This window comes from Molossus molossus, unplaced genomic scaffold, assembly GCF_014108415.1.
Source record: "Molossus molossus isolate mMolMol1 unplaced genomic scaffold, mMolMol1.p scaffold_m16_p_6, whole genome shotgun sequence".
Taxonomy (NCBI): Eukaryota; Metazoa; Chordata; class Mammalia; order Chiroptera; family Molossidae; genus Molossus; species Molossus molossus.
The window spans coordinates 45,038,731-45,062,047 of NW_023425399.1; the positions used below are offsets into that span (position 1 = coordinate 45,038,731).

At 38.2% G+C, this 23,317-nt stretch overlaps 1 protein-coding gene and 1 pseudogene across 26 annotated transcripts in view; both read right to left on the reverse strand.

Moving 5' to 3' along the window:
• Window positions 1–23,317, reverse strand: part of RALGAPA2 (Ral GTPase activating protein catalytic subunit alpha 2) — a 412,816-nt gene that overhangs the window by 332,177 nt on the left and 57,322 nt on the right. For 22 of the 26 annotated variants that reach the window (XR_004957055.1, XM_036244703.1, XM_036244712.1 and 19 more), the window contains one exon: window positions 3,479–3,536. Coding sequence is in view for 16 of the 26 variants with exons in the window: in XM_036244703.1 (XP_036100596.1) it covers window positions 3,479–3,536 (58 nt within the window). In the remaining 10 variants the exon portion in view is untranslated. Of the gene's footprint in view, window positions 1–3,478; window positions 3,537–3,930; window positions 4,009–4,541; window positions 4,565–12,472; window positions 12,632–23,317 lie in introns of all 26 variants that reach the window. The other 4 variants (XM_036244716.1, XM_036244719.1, XM_036244715.1 and 1 more) reach the window with 4 other exon arrangements.
• Window positions 7,217–7,761, reverse strand: LOC118618360 (annotated as a pseudogene).

The following is a 23,317-nucleotide window of genomic DNA, read 5'->3' on the forward strand; positions in this document are numbered from 1 at the left end:
TCATTTCTGACTGGTCCTTTATCATGCTCTTGAGATCCTCATTAAGTTCCTTGACATTCTCACAAAGTTCCTTGAAATTCTAAGTTTATTGAGCATCCGTATAAACAGCATTTTGAACGCTGCATCTGTTAGGTTGCTTATCTCCATTTCATTTAGTTCTGGAGTTTTGTTCTGTTCTTTCATTTTGGACATGTTTCTTTGTCTCCTCATTTTGGCTGCCTCCCTGTGTTTGTTTCTATGTATCAGGTAGAGTTGCTATGTCCCCTAGGCTTCCTAGGGTGGCCTGTTATAGTAGATGTCCTGTACGGTCCAGTGGCATAGCCTCCCTGATCACCTCAGTTGGGCCTGGGTGGATCACTTTGTAAAACATATGATTGTCTTTCCACTATGCTGAAACTAAATAAAATAATACTGAATGTCAACTGTAACTGAAAAATAATATATGTACTTTTAATTTCAAAAAATGTTTATATAGCACTGTTCTTCCTATTAGGTAAAGAATACTAGAGATCTAGAATGTAAAAAAACTTAAAGTAAGGAACAGTAGATACCTAGAATGTCAGCTACTAACTATTGAAAAGTTTCCTGCCCTAGCCTCAGAGGTTGTGCAGAAGTCAAGAAGCCAAAGCTAGGAAAATATTTAAGGCATATTCATTTTCTTTGAAATCTGGAGTTTCCTTACAGTTTCTTAGTTTCTACAACTAACTTGGTCAATACCTTGAGTTACAAATAGTAATGGCTTTAACAAGTACAAATAAACTGGGAAGAATGTAAGAGGTACAGTAAGGTATGTAAAACAAAACAAAAATGTGTAGAATTACAAATCCATAATCCCCTAATAAGCTATTTCAAAATCCAAAAAGCTATGAAATCTGAAAGATTTTGTGCAATTTATTAGTGAACAGGAACTGACCTGTTCTGAACTCATGTGGTATCAACACCTGACTAACCTGAGACTCTTCTGAATTAGCCTACTGATGATGAACACTCATCTTAGGCTACAGAAATAATAATTCTCTTTATTACAGGGTGCTGCCCAGACCCCTGGGACTGTTATATACAGACATTAACACTGTGTGAATATTCACTGTATATCAATACACCATACTGCCATTCTGAAATTTGAAATATTCTCATTCCAAAGTACATCTAGCTTAAAGATCATCATAAATGGGATATGGGTCTCTTTCACATCAATTTCAACCCAGTTTAATAAATCATGCAAAAATACATTTATCTGAAAAGAGCCTGTTTGAATCAAGCACTAAGTACATTAAGTATTAATTATAAGAATTATTTTATATGTAAATGGTGAAAATTCAGCCATGTTCTGAAACATGGCTCATTCTGAACATGTTACAGAGCCAGCTTATTCTATATACTACATAAGCTCGATAAACAACACCTGCTCTTATGATGGCTCAGGAGACTTAGTACTCTGCAATCTCAATTCAGGAGTCAGTTTTACTGGTAAGACGCTATCAAAGCTACTTGTACCAGCAATTTTAACAGTAACCATGTGGTTCTAGGCAGAATTAAAGTAATACCACACACTGCCTACTAGATGCACAAAGTTTCACAACACATTTGGCAAACTAATTTCTACACACAGTTCTAATAAATTTATTCATGCTAAGAGGGGCCTACTAGTCTTCAGACATTTTTAAGTACTATCTGAAGAAAATGAGTATGGTTTTCATACAAATGGCAAAAACAAAATTGAAGGATTACATCTAACACAGATTAAAAAAAATACTCCATGTAGTTATTTCTCAATGTCTTCCATTCCTGCTATACCATGGAGCATAACAAATCCCCATGATGTATCTTTAGATTATACTTATCAGTGGATTTTGTTTATTTTTACTTTAATTTAAATACACAAAGTCAAAGCATCAATTAGCACAAATGCTATTAACAATGCTCTAAAACTAACAGAAAAACTTTCTCCTTGTGTTTGAAAGATTTAAAGACTAAGGCACTCTCTTTAATGATTTAGTCATTCAGTTCTAGATATATTTACTATATATACTTTACTTTCTTTACATTTAAAACATATAACTTTAAATAATTCAGTTTATAAGGGTTAGCTATATTTTTCACATAAATAATCCTAAATTAAAATTCAACATTCTGAATTTTAGAATATCCACTAAATGTGCTGTTTTTTCATGTTCCATGTCTTCTATATATTGATTTTCATTCTAGAAAGCTCTTTCCACACTTATCTTTCAAGGCTCAGATTAAAATGACCTCTCTTAAAGTATTCCTCAATTCCTCTGAATAGAATTATTCAACTTTTCTTCTTTGCTACCATTACATTTCTTTCATAGTGACAGTTATACTGTAATTATTTTTTCTCATCTAACCCCAATTAGGCAATCGACCTATACAAGGATGGTGAGATATTCTTTGTTTTTGCCCCAAAACTTTGCACACAAATGTCTCTCCCTCAATAAATATTTGAATGTATAAATGATCAAATAGTTAAGACTCCATAATCAGGCTATGTTTTACTCCAATACAACCATCTAATAAAAAATAAGGTAGGAAGTGTCAGTCTTCTAAGGCTAAAAGATTAAACCAACACTCTTTAAACAGAAGGAACAGTTCACAATCAATACCATAAATTACTCTAGTTGTGCTGTGACTATTAAATTGAAATGCAATGCTGTCCAATATCAAGAGCTGGAGAGAAAGGGCAGCCATGGTAACTTGATCTATTTCAAGTCTCTCTTGCTGCCACATCCTATGGCATTAAAACAGACGGATTTAGAGTCAATGATGAAAGCTTGAAGAACAAGATATTTTTGTAAGTAAAAATGTAAAATGACTTAAAAATTCTCTAGATCAATGTTTCTCAAACTTTTTTTGCACACGAATTCCTGGGATTCTGGTTAAAAAATGCAGACTGTGCCCTGGCCAGTGTTTTTCTTTCTCTCTCCCTCTCCGTCTTTCTCTAAAACTCAATTTAAAAATACAGACTGTAATTCAATAGCCGGCTGGGACCTGAAATTCTGCATTTTATTGTTGTTGTTAACCCTCACCCAAGGATATTTTTCATTGATAGAGTGGAAGGGAGGGAGGGGGGAAGGAGAGAGAGAAACATAGCTGTAAGAGAGACACATCAACTGGTTGCCTTCTACAGGACATGCCCTTGACTGGGAATTGAACCTGCAAACTTTCGCTCTGCAGGCCAACGTAACCGCTGAACCAAACCTGGCAGGGCAAATTCTGCATTTCTTAACAAGGTCTCTGTTGAGGATGATGCTGCTGGTCTACAAACTACAATTTAGCATAGACAAATATTATATTTCCCCCCAAAATCTAGGTTGGTCTTGTCTTGGTTTTAACTAGCATACCCTTGTTAATTTTCCTTGCTATAACCTATCTTGATAATATTAAACATATAAAACATTACTGAAAATTCAATTACAAGAAATCTATATTACTTAAAACAATATTTAATTGTTCTTACCTATACTCTGGTAATGCCATCGAAAGAAAATGCGTTCAGGTAGAAACTGCAATATTTTCTATAAAGAAAATTGTAAGATATTAAAAAAAAACTACAAATAAAATTACACATTTTCATGATAGGCCCATAATCCCCCTAAAGCAGTGGTTCTCAACCCTCCTAATGCCGCGACCCTTTAATACAGTTCCTCATGTTGTGGTAACCCCCAACTATAAAATTATTTTTGTTACTACTTCATAACTATAATTTTGCTACTGTTGCAAATTGCCATCGGAAATATGTGTTTTCTGATGGTCTTAGGCAACCCCTGTAAAACGGTTGTTCAACTGCCAAAGGGATCACGACCCAGAGGTTGAGAACCGCTGCCCTAAAGAAAAACAAGAAAAATAAAAATAAAATGAGTATTTTATTTTAATTAAATCATAGATATTGCTTAATTATTAAAATAATACTTTCTCAAATGCCAGGTTCCCCAGGCTTCTTCTTTTTCACTTTTCACTTCAAATTTCCATTATAATCATTGTTAGTCTCTAGATAAGAAAATGAGTTAGGAAAAAAGATGAACAAAAGAGGATGAGACCATAAATACTTCGGAATAACAAAATGAAACTGGTTGCAAAAATTGCTTGAAATTAAAAAAAGTTAAACCTAAGTTTTAGGATTGTAGTTATGAATCCCTCCACTGGTACATACAACAAAGAACAAGTTTATGATACATAAGAATATTTGGCTAATAAAAGCAGGTACCCTTCCCCCTTTAAAAAAAAAACAAAAAAAAACAACAATGAGAATGGACTCCTTTTTTTCACTCTAGAACAAGTTTTGGCAAGTTATTCTTGGGTATTATGATTACTTCTTTATCTGCAATCACTTTTAAAATGTAGAAATCCAAATCTAAACAAAATACATTTCTTGATATTGATAATACTTTTTTACTATGAAAATTCTCATTCTAGGTTTATCTAGCCCAGCAATTTTCAACCATTTTCATCTCATGGCACGCATCAACTAATTACTAAAATTCTGTGGCACACCAAAAAATACATTTTTTGTTAATCCTCACCTGACTTTTCAGTACAAATAAGTCTTTATTCATTCATTTTATTTTATCAGGAAAAAAAGAGGGGAAGGAAAAAAGTCAGTATACAAAATGATACATAGCAGTGGAAGTACGCAGCCCAGCAAAATCAATCATCAAGTAAACAGTCCCCAGTGACGGAGGTTACCAAAGCCCAAGGCGGCTACAGTCTTCTATAGTTCAGAAATGAGGAGAAGCAATCAGGGGAAGAACAGACAGGTACATGTTTTCCTACCCTTCCTCCCTCCACCCCATAAATTCAAGATTTGGCATAAAGCTTTGGTTTCTAGTAGTAAAGATGGAGTTACATTCATCTGTCTCCTATTAAACAATCTTGTAGTTACTTTCACATAAGTTTTTTTGTACCTGTGTAAAAGTACCTGAGTGACTTGGATATACATTCATCTTCCCTTTCTTGGTCTCCCCACCCCACTTTCAAAATGAAAGGCCCCTCTCATTGTTTCTCTCTACCTTAGGATTAGAGATTAAAATATAGCGATCTAAGTGTTTGGCATGAATCACATATCAAGGAGTGGTCTTGACTCAGGATATTTGATAGAAGGGATGGAGTATTCTTAGCTTCTTCAGGATTTTTGCATAAATCATTTAAGAGATGGGGTGACACTCCACACATTAAATTTGTATCTATGTGTATATGGGTTTTTTTGGGGGGGTACAAATAGAAGAGGAGATAGGGTAGAAGTCACATTTTTAGGACAGATCTGGTCCAAAATAGGAAATAGGGAAAGAAGAAACAAAAGAAAGGATGGTTCAAGACCCCTACTTCAAGAAGAGGGGTCGCCAGGCTTATGTTTCAGAAATTTTTTTCTCGGTGCAGAACCTTTTGTCAAAGATGCTTTGGTTATTCTTCGCAATATAAAATGAAGTTTGTAAACAATAAAACCCCAAAAGAACATGGAGAAAGATAAACACATTTCACAAAATAGGCCACCCAGCAATCATCAAAGCAGCTACTGTGAAGTCCTACAAAGCCCAGAAGAATACAATAACTAAAGGGGGCAGCAACTGAGGGAGACAAGAACCCAGCATCGGACACAAATCACCCAATGCATTCTATTGCACTTGCCCCATTTCAACACAGTGAGGTAGGTTTGTGGTGACCTCACAGCATGTAAATGAACCTGCTTTTCTCCTTTAGCTACTATGCCAATAATCACCCCTGCAGTAGGGCAGGATACTGGCTCTGGGCACTACAAAGAAGCAATCGCTTATGGTCTCTCTGGTAGCCAAGGGAAAAGCAAAGAATTTTTAAAGATTAAAGAATTTAGTCATTGCTTCATATATCCATCCCTGGAGAGCTCAAGATGGGTAGAGAGGTTTGTTCTTAAAACCCATCTTTACCAACTCATATTTTTTACAAACACAAACACACATACAGCTTGTTGTGTATGGTAGGCCTAGCTCAATTCAGTGAGGAATGGATCTGCCATGTAATGTGAGCCCTAAACCCTGGAATTACAGGTCTGTAACAGAAATCCTGGTTACACATATGGAGACAACCCACAACTAATCTTGGCTTCCTCTCTGCACCTGTCACCTAGCCCAGCCTCCCTTAACCTCTGCACCAACCACCTATTCCTGTTCAGACCAATTTCCAATCTTCCCATTGAAGGAGATCAAGTATGGGGCCACCTGTTAAAAATCTAGTCTTCCAGAGAACATCGAAGGTGGAAGGATTTCAAGAGGATATTGTGGCAGAAAAGCCAACTCTAACTGGCAAAAATGAGGTAATTCAAGAGACTTCATACTCCAAATAGTTGTTCTTCTTGATGATAAAACAACAAAAAGTATTCGTGCTGTGCAGACCCAGAGCTACTGACCACTTCTCCATGAGACTGCTCATGTACCTGAGAACAAACTGTAGGAATGAGTGCCTTATATTAAAATACACAAAAATACAAAACCATTATACAAAACAAATTATGAAAAAAAAAGTTAAAAAGCAAAAAATACATCATTTTCACACAACTAGTGCAGATGGCATCCCGACGAAAGTGGGACCCAAGGTGCAGTTATCCAAGGAACCAAATAAATAAAACTATGTTGGTTCAGAAATGGGGTAGGAGTAAGTTTAAGAGCAGCAGGTCTACAACTATTTCCTAAGCATCCCTTCTGCCTATCATCACAAACCATTACACCCTATCCCAAGAGTGGGTTATGAGGAGACAAGATATGGAAAAACCCTACTGTACACCTGAGAGATTCCCACCTACAGAATGTAGTTATTTGTGGACTGTGCTCATCAAGATGGTCTCATGCTAATCTTTTTATTCTGGCAGGAGAATAAATACATATCCTTCTTTAAAAGGGAAACAACTTCCCTATCCAGTCCACTTTCAAAAGCTGGAAATTCTGAGGATTGAGACTCAAATAAAGCATGTAAGGAGTGATTTCCTCCAAAGCCATCATATGCATTTGGATAGAGTGTGGTTGGAGTTCCTTTGCCTCACCTCCCCCCGGCCAAGAAGGAAAAGGAGGTGATGCTGTGAAACCTGAACAGAGATACATGGTAGTGCAACCTGCCCCCACCCATCCTGTCCTCACTTTCTCCATTCTGCAGAATGATGCTTGCTCCTTGAAACTTCCTGATCACAAAAGGATAGCCCCCCCCCACCACCACCACCACCACCTACTGTGGCTTAATTCTGGACATCTGGGAGCAGGGCAGGGATACAGATCTCTTCTTCCTCATGCTGAAAGTAGGCTGGTGTTCCCTGTGTGCTGGGGGCCGGCTGGGCCTTCAGTGGATATGAGGCCACCATATGCATGATGCTCTAGCGGGAGTGGCATTTCTTGGGTTGGGGTGGCAGCTTGCATTCCTTGGCATGATGGTCTAGACCTCCACAGTTGTAGCACCTGTCTCCTTTTGATCTGGGCTTCTACATGTTCTTCCCTTTTTGGTCACTTCTCACTCCCAATACAGAACACCCCACCAGGGCCAGTGACTCAGATAGATTCTAGGTCCTTGGAGGGCTTCTCAAAGGTGAACTCCACTGCCTCACTTTCCTTTAGGCTCTGGAAGCCTTCCATGTGCAGCTTACTCTAGTGTACAAGGACATTCACTGGTGGGTCGAACATGACCCTGGAGCAGTGGTCATGGACAGGGAAACCAAACTCCATGCACACATTGAACCACTTACTGATGCTGGGCACCATGCAGCAGCTGCGGCTCCTCCAGCCACATCCTCAGCCCCTTGGCACTACAGGTTTGACACAAAGCCCATGGTAGTCAGCTTAGACCATGGCCCCAGACCCCAGAGAAGTCCAGAGGCAAGGGCCTGAGGATGTATTTTTATTGATTTTTAGAGAGAAAGGAACAGAGAGAGAAAAATATCAATGTAAAAGAGAAACACTGACTGACTGCCTCCCGTATGCCCCCTGACCGGAGACCAAACATGCAACCCATTGGTGTATGGGAGATTGCTCCACCCAACTGAGCAACCTGGTCAGGGCAAAAAATATATAAACTTCTTTTTCCATTCACACTCGACAGCTATTGTTGTGTTGGCTATTGTCATTTTTTAATTTGACTATCTAAGGAGAAAGAGGTCAGTGCCCTTGACTAAATAATCAGGCATTTCATGTTTTAAAAAATTCTTGCACAGCACGCTGATTAAAAATTGGTGACCTAGCCTAATAGTCTAACATTTTTAAAGATTAAGGTAAAAAAACTATTCGGATCTGACAAGTATATTTCCAGGCAGCTAATAAACTGCCTTCTGCATTTGAGCCAGCTTGGGGTTTGGTTTTGGTTTAACCAGTCTAAACTTTCCAACTGGGTCAGTTATAATAATACACATGTATTTACTTAATCTGTTCTCACTTGACAATAAAGGAATGTGTAAGAACTTCAACTGAGAAAAGGCAAAACAGGTAAACTTCCATCAAACATGACTTTAAATGGCATGAACTTTCCCCTCAGTCTGGATGCTGCTCCACCCATAGCTTTGCACACAAGACACCACCTGACCATCCAGGTCTCTCATTACAAACAGGACCTCCTCACACAGGCCTTTTGAACATTCTATTGAGAGAAGCCTAGCTCCCTTGCCACCCCCTGATGCTTTGTGCATCACCTGTTCTATCACCTTCACAGTCCTCATCCCTAGCCAAAAGGATCTTATTGGTTCACTCATTTCAAGGCAATATTCCCTCCACCAGAGTAAAAACTCCATGAGAACAAGAGCATCTCTATCTTGTTCTCAGAAGTATCCCCAGCACCTAGAGCATCACTGGCACAGAGCATATTCTCAATAAATATTCAGTAAAAAATTTTTTAATGCTTTTTACTTGTGAAATTGTGAATTTTATACATAATCCCAATCTTTGTTATGGTCCTATGACCATATAAAGATTAAAGGTATTTTCTCTTTCCTTAAATGTCATTGGCTTAATATTTGCATTAAAATGTGTGGGCATTTTTAACCCTGAACTTAGTAAAGAAAACCCAAACAAAACAATAAAAACTGCATAATTTATTTAATTTTTTTTTCTTTATTGATTTTAGAGAAAGAAGAGGGGAGAGGGAGAGAGAGATAGAAACATCAGTGAGGGAGAATATCGATTGGCCACCTCCTGCATGACCCTCACTAGGAATTTCGCCCACAACCTGGGCATGTGCCTTGACTGGAATCAAATCGGCAACCTCTTGGTGCACGGGTCAATGCTCAACCACTGAGCCACACCAGCCGGGGAGAAAAACTGCATAATTTAAAAAAACTAATTTTTCAAGAACTGATAAATATAAACACTAAAATATAAATATATTTAGTTACATTATTTGTTATAAATTCTTCATAGTACATATCTACACTGATGAAATGTTATATAAACTATATCAAAGATTATTTCTGATTATATATATTAAAAGTGGTACACAGCTGAGCACATGCTGAAAATCACTGAAGTGAATGCTCTCCTATATCTTCTTTGCAGACTTCCCCTAGAACACGTTGGTTTGTTATCTTTTAAGCCCTTAACTCTAAAAGGTATCTTATATTTTGATTTCCTATGTGATAATGCTAACATACACTCAAACACACACACACACACGCACACACAATGTGTGCACATGAATCAAATCCATTTAGTGAAAAACACCTACACAGTAGATACCAAGCTTGCCATTTGAAATAAAACAAATGTGAATAAAATATTTAGTTTCTACTTCTAAGGGTTTCATGATTAGTGCACAAGAGAGACAGTAAAAATATATCATTTAGGGAAAAAAAAAGCTGACAAAAGTTTGTCTGAGGTGCTACAGAGGTGGGGGTAGGGGAGAAGCATGTCATCTCAGCAAGGGCATCATGAAATGCTTCCTGGGAAACAAAACACCTGAGCTGAGATGTACAGGTTTAATTAAATTAGCCTAGTGGAGAACAGAAACAGAAGGAAGAACATACATGAATACCAAGAAGCAAAGACAGTTTGGTGCCTTAAAGGAACAGCAGAAGCAAGAGGGTCTGCTTGACTGGTAAGTGGGCAAGGAAGAGAGGAGGTGGAACTGGAGAAGCAAGTGAGGCTGGAGTTAATATTCTCATGGAGCAGTGCAATTGGCTAATCAGGTTCCAGCTGTAGGTGAATTTAAGATGACTGAAAAATGCAAGAGAAGCAGAGATGTCAATGAAGAGGCAATGGTAGTATTTCAGATGAGGAATGAAATGGCCTGGACCAAAGTCAGCAAGGTACAGAGGAGGACCATATGACCATAATATTCAGGAGGTAAAATTGTCAGGTTGAGAAGGTAGAGTTGCTGTGGTAAATGGAGGCCTTGAGAATGACTCCCTAATGGCTTAGTAGACTGCAATACTTTTATCTAAGATATCAAATCCAGAAGAAATCCCAGAATTGAAGCATGTTAACATTGGCTCTGAATGTCCTAATCTATTAAGGTGTCAATAGATGATCTTAGTGGAGATGTTCTTCTAGGCAACTGAATGTATGGGTCTGGAGTGCAACAGGATTTAGATGGTAACAGGACACAGAGAGCCGCTGAAGGTGTGTGTATATGAGATCCCTCTGAGAGTGAGCTTAAAATGAGAAGATGAGATAAAACTCTAGAAATATCACTGTGCTGAAGTTCTCCCAAGAAGGTAAGGATGGCCCTGGCCGGTTTGTCTAAGCAGTTAGAGCATCGGCCCATGGACCAGAGAGTCCCGGGTTCGGTTCCCACTAAGGGCATGTACCTTGGTTGCAGTTTGTCCCCGGCCCCAGTTAGGGTTTTGTGGGTGGCAACCAGTCAATGTGTCTCTCACACTGATGTTTCTCTTTCTCTCTTCCTCCCACTTTCCCTCCTGCTCTATCTGAAGATAAAAATGCAAAAAAAGTGTCCTCGGGTGAGGATAAAAGAAAAAAAGTTAAGGATGAAAAAGATAGAGCAGAAGCTACCGACAATGTGCACAGGTCAAAGGACAAACTTTTGATGTGCCAAGTGTTGTATGTTTGTTATAAAGATTAGAAATATTGCCCTGGTCGGTTTGACTCAGTGGTTAGATTGTCGGCATGCGGTCCAGAGAGACCCGGGTTCGGTTCCTGCTAAGGGCATGTACCTCAGTTGCAGTTTGATCCCGGCCCTGGTTGGGTCGTGTGGGTGGCAACCACTCGATGTGTCCCTTTCACGTCGATGTTTCTCTCTCTCTCTCTCTCCCTCCCACTCTATCTGAACAAAATATTGAAAAATGTCCTCGGGTGAGGATTAAAAAGAAAAGATTAGAAATATTTATGTTTATCTATATGCACAACTAGTAAGAAAAAGTTAAAGATGCTGGACAACATGGGAAAATTGATGCCATGCAACAAAGTGAATTCCACATTAAATCAAGGTGCTCAATGTTAACTGTTGCTCAGAAAACCTACAACCTTTGTCAGCTAGACACCAAATTCCAGGCAGCATAGATCCACCTATAAATTGTGGGAGACAAGTGGCTCTTGGAGGGGGGAAAAATCAAAACAGATCTTCATCTTACAATATACACACACTAACATGAATTTTAGATGGATAACACACAAAAGAAATTAAGTGTAAAAACTGTATTATGTTTTAAGTTCCATTACACTAAAAAGAAATCAAAAGTTAAAAAAAAAAAAAAAAAGCCAGCCCAGCCATGTGGCTCAGTGGATTGAGTTCCCAGTTCAATTCCAAGTCAGGGCATATGCCTGAGTTGCGGGCTAGATCCCCAACAGGGGGTGTGCAGAAGGCAGCCGATCAATGTTTCTCTCTCATATTGATGTTTCTCTCTCCTTTCCTTTCTCTCTAAAAATTATTAAAAACTTAAAAAAAAAAAAAAGAGCCAGTTCTCTCTACAGAATATTTTAGTAAGAACCCACACAAGCACTGTCCTAGCAAGAGAATGTAAACCCGGACCTCTCCCCATGAGCTGTAAAAGATGACACAGACAGGAGTGAGAATCCAAGGAGCTGTCTAGAGATTATGCAAAAACACAAGAAAAGAGATTACTACAAGTAAACCAATGACTTTGGAACTGAGGATAAGAATGAAGGTCTCAGCAATCAGGTTGTGGCCAAGCCAAACAGGCAACTCTAGAGCCCAGAATAAGGACAATGTGGAGATAGACTTGGAGGTCTTCAGACTAAAGAGAAAAAGATGTCCTCCACTTTCCCCTAAGTTTTATGATTCTTTAACTCATACTTTCTCTTTAAAAAATGTACTATAGAGGCTAGTTCAATATGATTGATAAAAATTGAATACTAACTGTTGCAGGTTGAGTTCTCTAGAAACAGACGCTGCAGTGGAGTTAGGAGTGCTAGATTTATTGGGGAGTAATATCTGTGAAAGAGAAATTAGAAAGCAGGATTGGGGAGGGAGCCTAGCAGGAACTCTAGGCATGTTAGAGGAGCACCAAGTGCCTGAAAATGCCAAGGCACTTGCTACCCACCTCACTCAGTCAATGGTTGGTGACCATGATAAGAGGGTGACTGACCATGGCTGGAAAGCTGAAAGCATTAACAGGTGGAGGTTGCCAGCTAATCCATCCTTGCAGCTGAGCAGCAAATTCTTTCTTGAAGAGAGAACGGTGAGCAGCATATCTCTATGTCTACCATAATAATATTCAAATGATTAATTAGAATATTCTCATTATATAAGAGGCCACAGTACTAAGAGAAGTGTACCCTACTTCAGGAACATGGTCTCTGCTGGCAATGTTTCTCATCAGTTGGCTGCTGCCTCATATTGATGGAAGCCTGGGTCCAATGAGTCCTTCCTGTACCTTTTCTGCCTCCTTCCTGAACAAACAGTACAGCAGAGACTCAGTGTCCTATTTTCTCATGCATTTTCCTCCAAAGGGACTTGGCACATCAGCTATGTTCCAGGATCATCTTCTGATCTCATCTTGCCACTTAATTTTAAAATGTCTTATAGAAGACACGAAGAAAATTATTCTAGAGATTCAGGATAGATCTTATCTCGGACTAGATGAATGCTTGGCATGCCCACTGTTCTTCAGATCTATACTTTGGTCAAAAGAAGCACTGAGTCATGCTTTTCAGCTTTCCATAATACTTATCATTTTTCTTGATTTAGGTTTCTTTTCTTAGTATGCAACAAAGAAAAATGTCTTTTTAATATAAAGAAAAATAAAAAATACAGTAAGAATATGTGTATTTAGATGCTTGGATACTGTCAGTTAGACACAAATAGTCTCTAACTTGTTATATCAGGCCTATCACTGTCACTACTTCTCGATAAAAGTTTTCAGATTTACAAAGTGGATGAACTTTAAAGACACTCATAAATAAACTCAATAATGTTTAAATATGAAACACCATGTCCAATGTCAGAGCTACTAAAAATATTACCTAATGTACATAATCTTACACAATTCCTCAAAGGCTGAAATTTCATCCATAATGAAATTTCTTTTTGCACCCAAATATTGCAAAGGCCATTTTTATATACTAAAATCTATGAGGTCAATAAAAATAACGCCTGTCCCTGAGAAAGTACCAGATGAAGCCTATCTTTACTGAGGCAAGTACAATATGGCATTTCTATGACAGCCAATATTCTAAGCTACACTATTTTGAATGCCACATAAGCTATATAAAGTATTGACATCTTACTTGTAGTTTCACTGGAGAGTAAATTTTAAAAATTTTCAAGAAAGCCACACAGTGTCAATAAATATTACTTTTCTGAAAAACACATGACTCTGTTTAATGCTCAGTGCTCAGCTACATCTATATGGTAATCCATTATAGCACACTTGAAATCAAAATTAGGTATTACTAACTGATCAGCACAACAGGGAATCTGTCATTCTTTTAACTTATTATCCACAGTTCTTTTTTCTACAGAACCTACTGCATGACCAGGAATAATGTGAAATGTAAGCTGGAGTTTATACAAGATGCTATGTACGGTGTACTTTAAAACTGTTGATCATCCTCCTATGCACCAAAGGGTCACAGGTTCGATTTCCGGTCAGGGTACACACCAGGGTTGCGGGTTTGATCCCTGGTCAGAGCGCATGTGTGAGGCAACCAATCTATGTTTATCTCTCACATCAATGTTTCTCCCCCTCACCCCCACCCATCGTCTCTTCCTCTCTATAGAACCAATGAAAAGCATATCTTCAGGTGAGGATTAAAAATAAATTTTAAAAATAAAATTGCTGATTGTCATTAAATTTGTGTGGGAAACATTTTTTTTTTCAAATTATTACTAAATGATTGCAACATATTCCAGTAGATTCACACTTGATTTCAATTCCACTTAGAAAGGGAAGACAATGAAGAATGAGAAAAATACTACATACTAACTCATATAAGGTATACTAAACCAATAACCAACAAAACATATCCCAAATCAGAGGACAAGGGGAGAAACTCTCCCTGAAACTAGATGCATGACACAAGGATGCTAGGTAAAGAAAATGTGGACAAAGAAGAAAATATAAAGTTTGATTTAAAAGAATAGAAGTCTTAGTAATCTTTTGAGTTATATGATGAGAACTGGGCAGTTAAGTTTAAAAGAATCATCCTGTGAATGCCTGTGCTAGAAGAATAGTTTGGCTTCAGAAGGACCCATATGTGTAGGAGCCACTTGGCATGAACACTTCCAGGTAAACCTACAGAAAGGGCAACACTCTTCAGCTGTCTTGGGCCTGGCCACTTCATCTCTATTTAAAATGACTCTATTTCCTAATGTGGACAAGATATTTTCATTGAGCTCTAAGTGTTGACATTTGTTTGGGACCTTAAAATTTAAGAGAAATAGAGCTAAGATAAGGAACACATACATAATCTTAAAAGTAAGATGAGTACATTTTTATCTAAAAAAAAGAAAAAGTAATGCTTTTCTTCTTATACTGCCAATCCCTTTCAATATTGTACACTATCTAATCACTAGCCATGTTGTTACTGAGTAAGAACAGCCCAGCTCCAACTTGTCACATCCTTTTCAGTCTTTAAGACAAAATTCAAACATCACCTTTTGAGAAGGGTCTAATTCAAATGTAACTCTCACCACATCCCCACCAGCTAGTTTTCCAGCAGATGGGCACAGGGCCCACTCCACCATTAGATGCTGGATTCCTTGAGAGAAGAGACCTTCTATTAGCCATCTTGTATCCACAGCATCAAAAATTGTACCTGGCACATAATATTTCCTAATAAACACTGCATGCACAAATAAAGGAATAAGTAAAAATGAAAAAAACGAAAGACCATGGGAATTCTAATTTTAGTTCATGTGTACAAAATGCCCAAGCTTAAGGAAGGTACTCATACTCCAATATGATAGAAATACAGAATTTGGTGAGTAGGCATTAGGTAAAGATAACTGAGAATAAAATTGGGCTTTCACACACTGCAGTATATCTTTATGCTTGATTAGATCATCATTCAGAGGGCAATAATTTCCTTGGCTAACAAGAAAATGAATAAAAGTATTTCAAAAGAGAGACTTAAAATACAAGGCAAAGACATATAAAGGAAATATGGAATGTAATAAAAAAAGAGAAGCATCTAATTTCTCTCTCCTGCATTTTAGAAATCAACTAATATTATAAAGTTAAAAAACCTCATTAAGCAATGAAAACCCAGAAAGGATAAGGATCCCATCTATAACCAAAACACTTAGAAGGATCATTGCTTAAAGAACAGATGAAACTGCAAAGACGCATGGGTGGGGGTGCCCTCCCATGAAAGCAGAACACACCTAGAATATGCAACAAAAGAGGAAACCCTTCTAAAGAAAAATGGAAATGCACCCTTCTGAAATAGATTTGCTAAAATAAATAAATAAATAAATAAAACGGTAATTTTTTAGAATTTCTGATTCATGTTCCATTAAATATTTTCAAGACCTAGGAAAATAAAGCAGATACACAAATATGTAACATTCTGAAAATCAAAAAGTATTACATAGAAATGAAACACATGGAAAGCATGAGTCTAGAGTCTACCTCAGAATCCCCTCACTGTAAACCTGCGCTGGGGCACTGCACATTACAGGGACTTTCCTACAACTAAATAAATTAAACAGAGAAAAATACCTATATGTAGCACATTGAAAGTTGTAAATTCAAATATAATTAAAAGTCTGATACAAATCTAAAAAGAAAAAGTAGATTATCTATGAAAGGTCAAAAATCAGGTTGACCTCGGTTTTTCTCCCAGCAACATTAGAACCATGTAGAACAAAGCACCAGAGATAGACATATATGGAGAGCAGGAGTCCCAAAGTACACCAGGTGTCTACATAAAAATCTAGTATATGATGCCCGGCTAGTGTGGCTCAGTGGATTGAGCATCGCCCCATGGACAGAGGGGGGTCCTGGTTCAATTCCTAGTCAGGGTACATGCCTGGGGTTGCAGGCTCACTCCCCAGTAGGCGACATGCAGGAGGCAGCCGATCAATGTATCTCTCTCACATTGATGTTTCTATGTCTCCCTCCCTCCCTCTCTCTCTAAAAAATCAATAAAAACATTTAAAAAAAGAATCTAGTATATGATAAATTACATGAGTAAACTATATTTACTTTGAAAAGCAAACAAAATTCAGAGTTTTAAAGAGAAAAAAAGATTATAATTTGAAAATTATATAACCAGCTATATATAAAGAGAGATATTCTAGAGCTGGAAATATATCAGCCACAACATACTAAGTGATTCTTATTTCAGAAAACATAGAGATTAATTGAGCAATCCAAAAATAAGACAGGGAAAATAAACTCTGTGACAGTAAACTGTATTTATATAATTGAAATCATATGGTTATAAAAATAGAGTAAATCTTTTAAGTGATTAACATAAAATAAATAATATTCTAAAGAATATAATAAAATAACCTAGATATAAAATGCTTAAAAGAGCCCTGGCCAGTTTTTCTCAGTGGTTACAGCATCAGCCGATGGACCAAAGGGTCTCAGGTCTGATTCTGAGCAAGGGCATGTACCTGGATTACAGGTTAGACTGCCTGCCCTGGCTGGGGTAGTGCAGGATGCAACCAATCAATGTGCCTCTCTCACATCAATGTTTCTCTCTCTCCCCCTCTCTTCCACTATATTTTTTAAAAAGGAAAGAAAAAGGGGAAAAAAAGAAAAATATCCTCAGGTGAGTATTAACAAAAAATAAAAACAAAATGCTTAAGAGAGCTGAGAAATGAGAAGTGCAAAAGATACATTGAGTTAAAGTAAAAGAATGGGGCTATCAAATATTGCTTTAATCTTGATACAGATAATCAAAACAAAAGAGGTTCAAATAGTACTTTGTTAATTAAAAAATAATTACTGGAATAATAGAAAATAGAAAGTACATCTTCCAAGTCACAAAGCATATTCCATAATGTGAAAGTGGGTGAACTCTCCCCCAAAAAACAAAAGTAAAAGAAAACAAAAATGTTAGTTATCACATAAAAAGAATAATAAATATAAATAATTTAAACTCCCTTACAAAACCAAATAAATCAGAACCGGCTTTCAAGCACAGAAAGATTAACAATAAAATTCGGAAAAAGATGTATTAGGTACATGTGGGCACAAATGCACAACAAAGAACTATCAATATCAAGTGAAAGGCTTTAAAACAGATAAAGAGTATCATTTCAAAAAGATTAAAAATATAATTTACAAGTTAACTATTAATACTCATGAACCTTTATGCAACCAATAACATTGCATGCAAATAAAACAAATAATAAAATACATGACAATAAAACAAATACAGAAACTACAGAGAAAATACATTTATAAAGGAAGATTTTAATGCTCTATCTTTGACATAAAACAGGCTATATAGTACAATGCAACGGATTTAAATATAGTAAGACTGATTTAATAGATACATGTGTAGAGAGAGAAAATTTCACTTCAAAAATTCTAACATTCATAAAACATTTACTGAAAGTTATTTTTCTTATTTATTTATTTATTTTGGTATGTGCCCCTAGCGGGAACCAAACCCGAGACTCTGGTCCACAGGCCGACGCTCCAACCGCTGAGCCAAACCAGCCAGGGCAAAAGTTATTTTTCTAAGCAATGTGAATAAAAACCTCAAAGTAGGAGTTGCACATGTCACAAGCAAACTCAAAGCACTGAAAGTCTATCACTGAGAGTTTAAAGTAAAAAATTCTCAAGTACTTGAGGAATTTTAAAACACTTTCGAAGCAGCACTCAAGTTTTTAAAAAAAGTTATAATTATAGACTAAACATCACCAACAGTGGGAACCAAACCCCGGCCTCTCTGGACTGCAGGCCAACGCTCTAACCGCTGGGCCAAACCGGCCAGGGCCAAAACATTTTTTTAAATAAAAAGATGATCAATGCCATTAATCATCAGACAAATGCACATTAAAACTACAATGAGCTAAAACAAAAAAGTCTTCCAGTCAAGGAGGAGGATAGGGCCCTGGCTGGTTTGGCTTAGCAGTTAGAGCATTGGCCTGCAGACCAAAGAGTCTCAGGATCGATTCCAGTCAAGAGCACATACCTCAATTGTGATTTCATGCCTGGCCCTGGTCGGGGTCATGTGGAAGCAACCAATCGATGTGTCTCTCTCACATTGATCTCTCTCTCTCTCTCTCTCTCTCTCTCTCTCTCTCTCCCTCTCCCTCCCATTCTGAAAATAAATGGAAAAATATCCTCAGGTGAGAATTAAAATAAGTAAATATATATATATATATATATATATGAGGAAGGGAATAGGTAAATGCAGTACTTTCATTCTCCCACAACCACATTAAAATTACAGCTAAACTACAGAATAATCATCATTCAGAACCACCTGAAATCTAGCCAAACAGAAGTCCTATAACTAAGAATATAAAGAAGCAGCTACATCAAGACTGGGCGAAGTTTCAGACCAGGCTGATGCCACAACCACGTGTGGGGGTTAAAAATTAGGAGAAATAAGCCCTGGCTAGGTAGCTCAGCTGGTTCAAGTGTTGTCCCAATACGCCAAAGTTGTGGGTTCAATCCTCAGTCAGGACACACACAAGAATCAACCAATGAATACATAAATAAGTGGAACAACAAATTGATGTTTCTCTCTTTCCCTTCCTCTCTCTCTCTCTCTAAAATCAACTTTTAAAAATCAGGAGGGATATATCTACTGCAGAGGTCCCCCCCTGAGAATGAAGGGTCCCAGACCCACACCAGGCCCCCTGCCCTGAGTTCCAGTGCCAGGAAGAGAAGTCCCCATCACTTCTGACTGTGAAAACCAGCAGGGATTGTACCTGAGTGAGACAGAGAGTTGTTGGACTCCCAGGCATTCTTCTCAAAGGGCCCGTGCACGGGCATACTCAGACTCACTAGCTCTCAGCTCAAGCACTGGGGCAGCAGCTCAAAAAATGCCAGGGAGCCCTGGCCGGTTTGGCTCAGTGGTTAGAGCGTCGGCCTGCGGTACAGAGAGACCCGGGTTCAGTTCCCGCTAAGGGCATATACCTCGGTTGCAGTTTGTCCCCAGCCCTGGTTGGTCGTGCAGGTGGCGGCCACTCAATGTGTCCCTTCACATCGATGTTTCTCTCTCTCTCTCTCTCCCTCCCGCTCTATCTGAACAAAAAATGGAAAAATGTCCTCGGGTGAGGATAAAAAAAAAAATGCCAGGGACATACAGGGAGAAACTGAATTGTCTGGTGCAGCAAGAGCTGGAGTGGCAGCTTTCTCCCAGACATAAGTACTGGCAGAAATTGAGTCCTCAACCTTCAGGCACAGGTAGGTGACAGATAAGGGGTCTCAGGGAATCACCAGGCTCACACTGCTCACCCTACCCTGATGATTCCAAGACTCTGTTGACACAACTTGCAAGCCCATCCAAGCCATTTCTGGTGCCTTTTCCATACAAACAGACTGCCTTGGCTTATGCTGTGGACTTTCGTATAATCTCCCAAAGGTACACAGACCCCAAACAAGCAGCATCTGGCCTCAGCATGCCCCTTACCTCTTGCTAAGTGGCCCAAGGCCCAGCACTAGGTGGGGCAAGCCTCTGTTCACAGCTTGGCCTCTCCTGGTCACCTCCAAGCACAGCACAAGTAGCAGCCACATGCAGATTGCTCTGTAGCTCATGCCAGGTAGCCCCCATGCAGGGCACAGCCAGTGGGTGATCTAAGCCTGCTTCTTCTGGGAGACCCCAGAGCCAGCCACCCAGAGCCAGCCACCCAGTGCACAGGTACAGTCCAGGCCTGAGGACCACTCAACCACCTCCACAAGCGACACACTCAAGGGACGGACTCATCAGGCTGACCAGAGTCCTGCTGAAGTGAGTCCTACTGTGTGGGGTCAACCCCTGTACAGCAGTTCCTCTGCTGTAGTTTCTGCCAGTCCTCGCAGCCAAACTGCCTGGGAGTAAATACCTCCCACTGATGTGCCAATAGCAATCAAGGTTCAACTACAACAGGAAGGTACACACAGCCCGCATGTGGGATGCACCTGAATTGCCTCGCTTAGGTAACTGGGAAGGCTGTGGCACTGGGCCCTACAGGACACCTACTACATAAGGCCACTCTACCAAACACAGTAGATGTAGCAGCTCTGCCTAATACAAAAACAAACACAGAGAGGCAGCCAAAATGAGGAGACAAAGAAACATGTCACAAATGAAAGAACAGAACAAAACTCCAGAAAAAGATCTAAATAAAATGAAGAGAAGCAATCTATTAGATGCAGAGTTCAAAACACTGGTTATAAGGATGCTCAATGAACTTAGGGGAAATGTAGATGAACTTAGTGAGAACTTCAACAAAGAGATGGGAAACATAAAAATGGAGTCATAAAATATAAAAAAGAACCAGTCAGAAACAAAGAACACAATCACTGAAATGAAGAATATATTATAGGGAATCAACAGTAGAGTAGATGAAGCAGAGGATCAAATCAGCGATTTGGAAGCAGAAAACACCCAATCACAACAGCAAAAAGAAAAAAGAATTTAAAAAAATGAGGACAGTTAAAGGAGCTTCTGGGACAACTTCAAGTGTGCCAATATTCACATCATGCAAATGCTGCATGCAAGGAGAGAAGGCATGGAATTGAAAACCTATTTTAAAAAATAATGGCAGAAAACTTCTATAAGTTGGTGAAGGAAATAGACATAGGTCCTGGAAGCATAGAGAGTCACAAACAAAATGAGCCCAAAGGGGCCCCATACCAAGCACATAATTGAAAATGCCAAAGATTAAAGACAAAGAGAGAATCTTAAAAGCAGCAAGAGACAGCAGTTAGTTACCTACAAGGGAGCTCTCAGACTGTCAGCTGATTTCTCAATATACACTTTGCAGGCCAGAAGGGACTATCATAAAATAGTCAAAGTGGTAAAAGCAAGAATCTACAATCAAGATTACTCTACCCAGCAAAGCTATCATTTACAATCAAAGAACAAATAGTTTCCTAGACAAGAAAAAGATAAAGGAGTTCATCGCCACCAAACCAATAACAAAAGAAATGGTAAAGGGTCTTCTTTAAAGAGAAAGAAAAAAAAGATAAAAAATTAAATAATAAAATGGCAATAAATACATATCTACCAACTTACTTTAAGTGAAAATGAATTAAATGCTCCAATACAATACAGTGGCTGAATGGATAAGAAAACAAGACCCTTACATATGCTGTCTCTAAGAGACTCTCACTTCAGATTGAAAGGTACACACAGACTGAAAGTAAAGGGATGGAAAAAGATATTTCATAAAAATGGAAATGAAAAAAAAAAGCTTAGGTAGCAATACTTATACCAGAAAAAATAGACTTTAAAACAAAGGCTATAGCGAGAGACAATGAAAAACCCAGCAATTCAGTTTCTGGGTATTTATCTGAAGAAACCCAAAACACTAAATCAAAAAGATATATGTAGCCATATATTCACTGCCGTATTACTTATAATAGCCAAAATATGAAAGCAATCTACATGTCCATCAATAGATGAATATATAAAGTAGTGCATCTATACAGGGAAATATATCTCAACCAAAAAAAATATTAAATCTTGCCATCTGCAACAACATGGATGCACATAGAGAGTACTGTGCTGAGTGAAATAAGTCAGATAGAGAAAGACAAATTTCATGTGATTTCACGTATATGTGGAATCTATAAAACAAAATAAACAAACAAGCTGACCAGAAACAGATTCACAGATATAGAGAACATTTTGATGGTTGCCAAGTAGAAGGGGGGTTGAGATGGGTAGAAAAAGGTGAAGGAATTAAGAAGTACAAACTGTTAATTACAAAATAGTCAAAGGGATATAAGTACAGCATAGAATATATAGTCAATAATTATGTATGGTGCCAGGTGGGTACCAGAATCATCAAGGGAATCACTTCATAAATTATATATTTGTCTAACCACTGTGCTGTACTAATACAAAATAATATTGAAACTAATATTAAATAATATTGAATGTCAAAAAGAGAATGTTTACAAAAAAAGCCAATGATATGTTTAATTTACTCAGTTGAATTTTGTTCGTTAACAATTTAAAAAAACACCTCAAACTAACACAAAATAATGAAACTAACTGAAAATATATTTTTTTAATAAATAAATAAATGATTGGCCCTGGTCAGTTTGGCTCAGTGGTTGGAGTGTCAGCCTATGGATCAAAGAGTCACAGATTCAATTCCAGCCAAGGGCACATACCTTGGTTGTGGTTCATCCCCAGCCCCGGTCAGGGTTGTGCAGGAGGTAACCAGTTGATATATCTCTCTCACGATGATCTCTCTCTCTCTCTCTCCCTCTCCCTCCCACTCTATCTGAAGATAAATAGAAAAATACCCTTGGGTGAGGATTAAAAAATAAATAAATAAATGAAAGTAAAATTTTATTCATTTTTCTATATCACACTACTTCAACTCTGAATGATTTAAATTTGTATTAAAAGAAAAAAGGAGACCACCCTTGAACTTAATCCTAAAGGATACACAGGAGTGAGCCCAGCAAAGAAGGACCTTTTAGGCAGACTAAAGAGAATCAGGGGGGAAAAAAACACCTGCTGCTGTGTCTGGGGGCCTTCAAAAGGTTGCCAAAGAGGACTGAAGTAAGATGGGAGACAAGGGATGGATTGGGAGGCAAAAAGGCCAGGTCAGGAAGGGCCTTGAAAGCCTTGCTTGGGAGTTTGATCTGTTCTAAAGGGCAATGGAATCAGAATTACATTGCAAAGAGAGCATTCTAGGTAGGTGATGTGGAGACACAAGGGGCAAAAGATCACAGACCAAAAGACTAATTAGCAGATACCACAGTAGGAGCAAAAGCTGAAGCTCTGAACAAAGACTGAGGTAATAGGCAGAA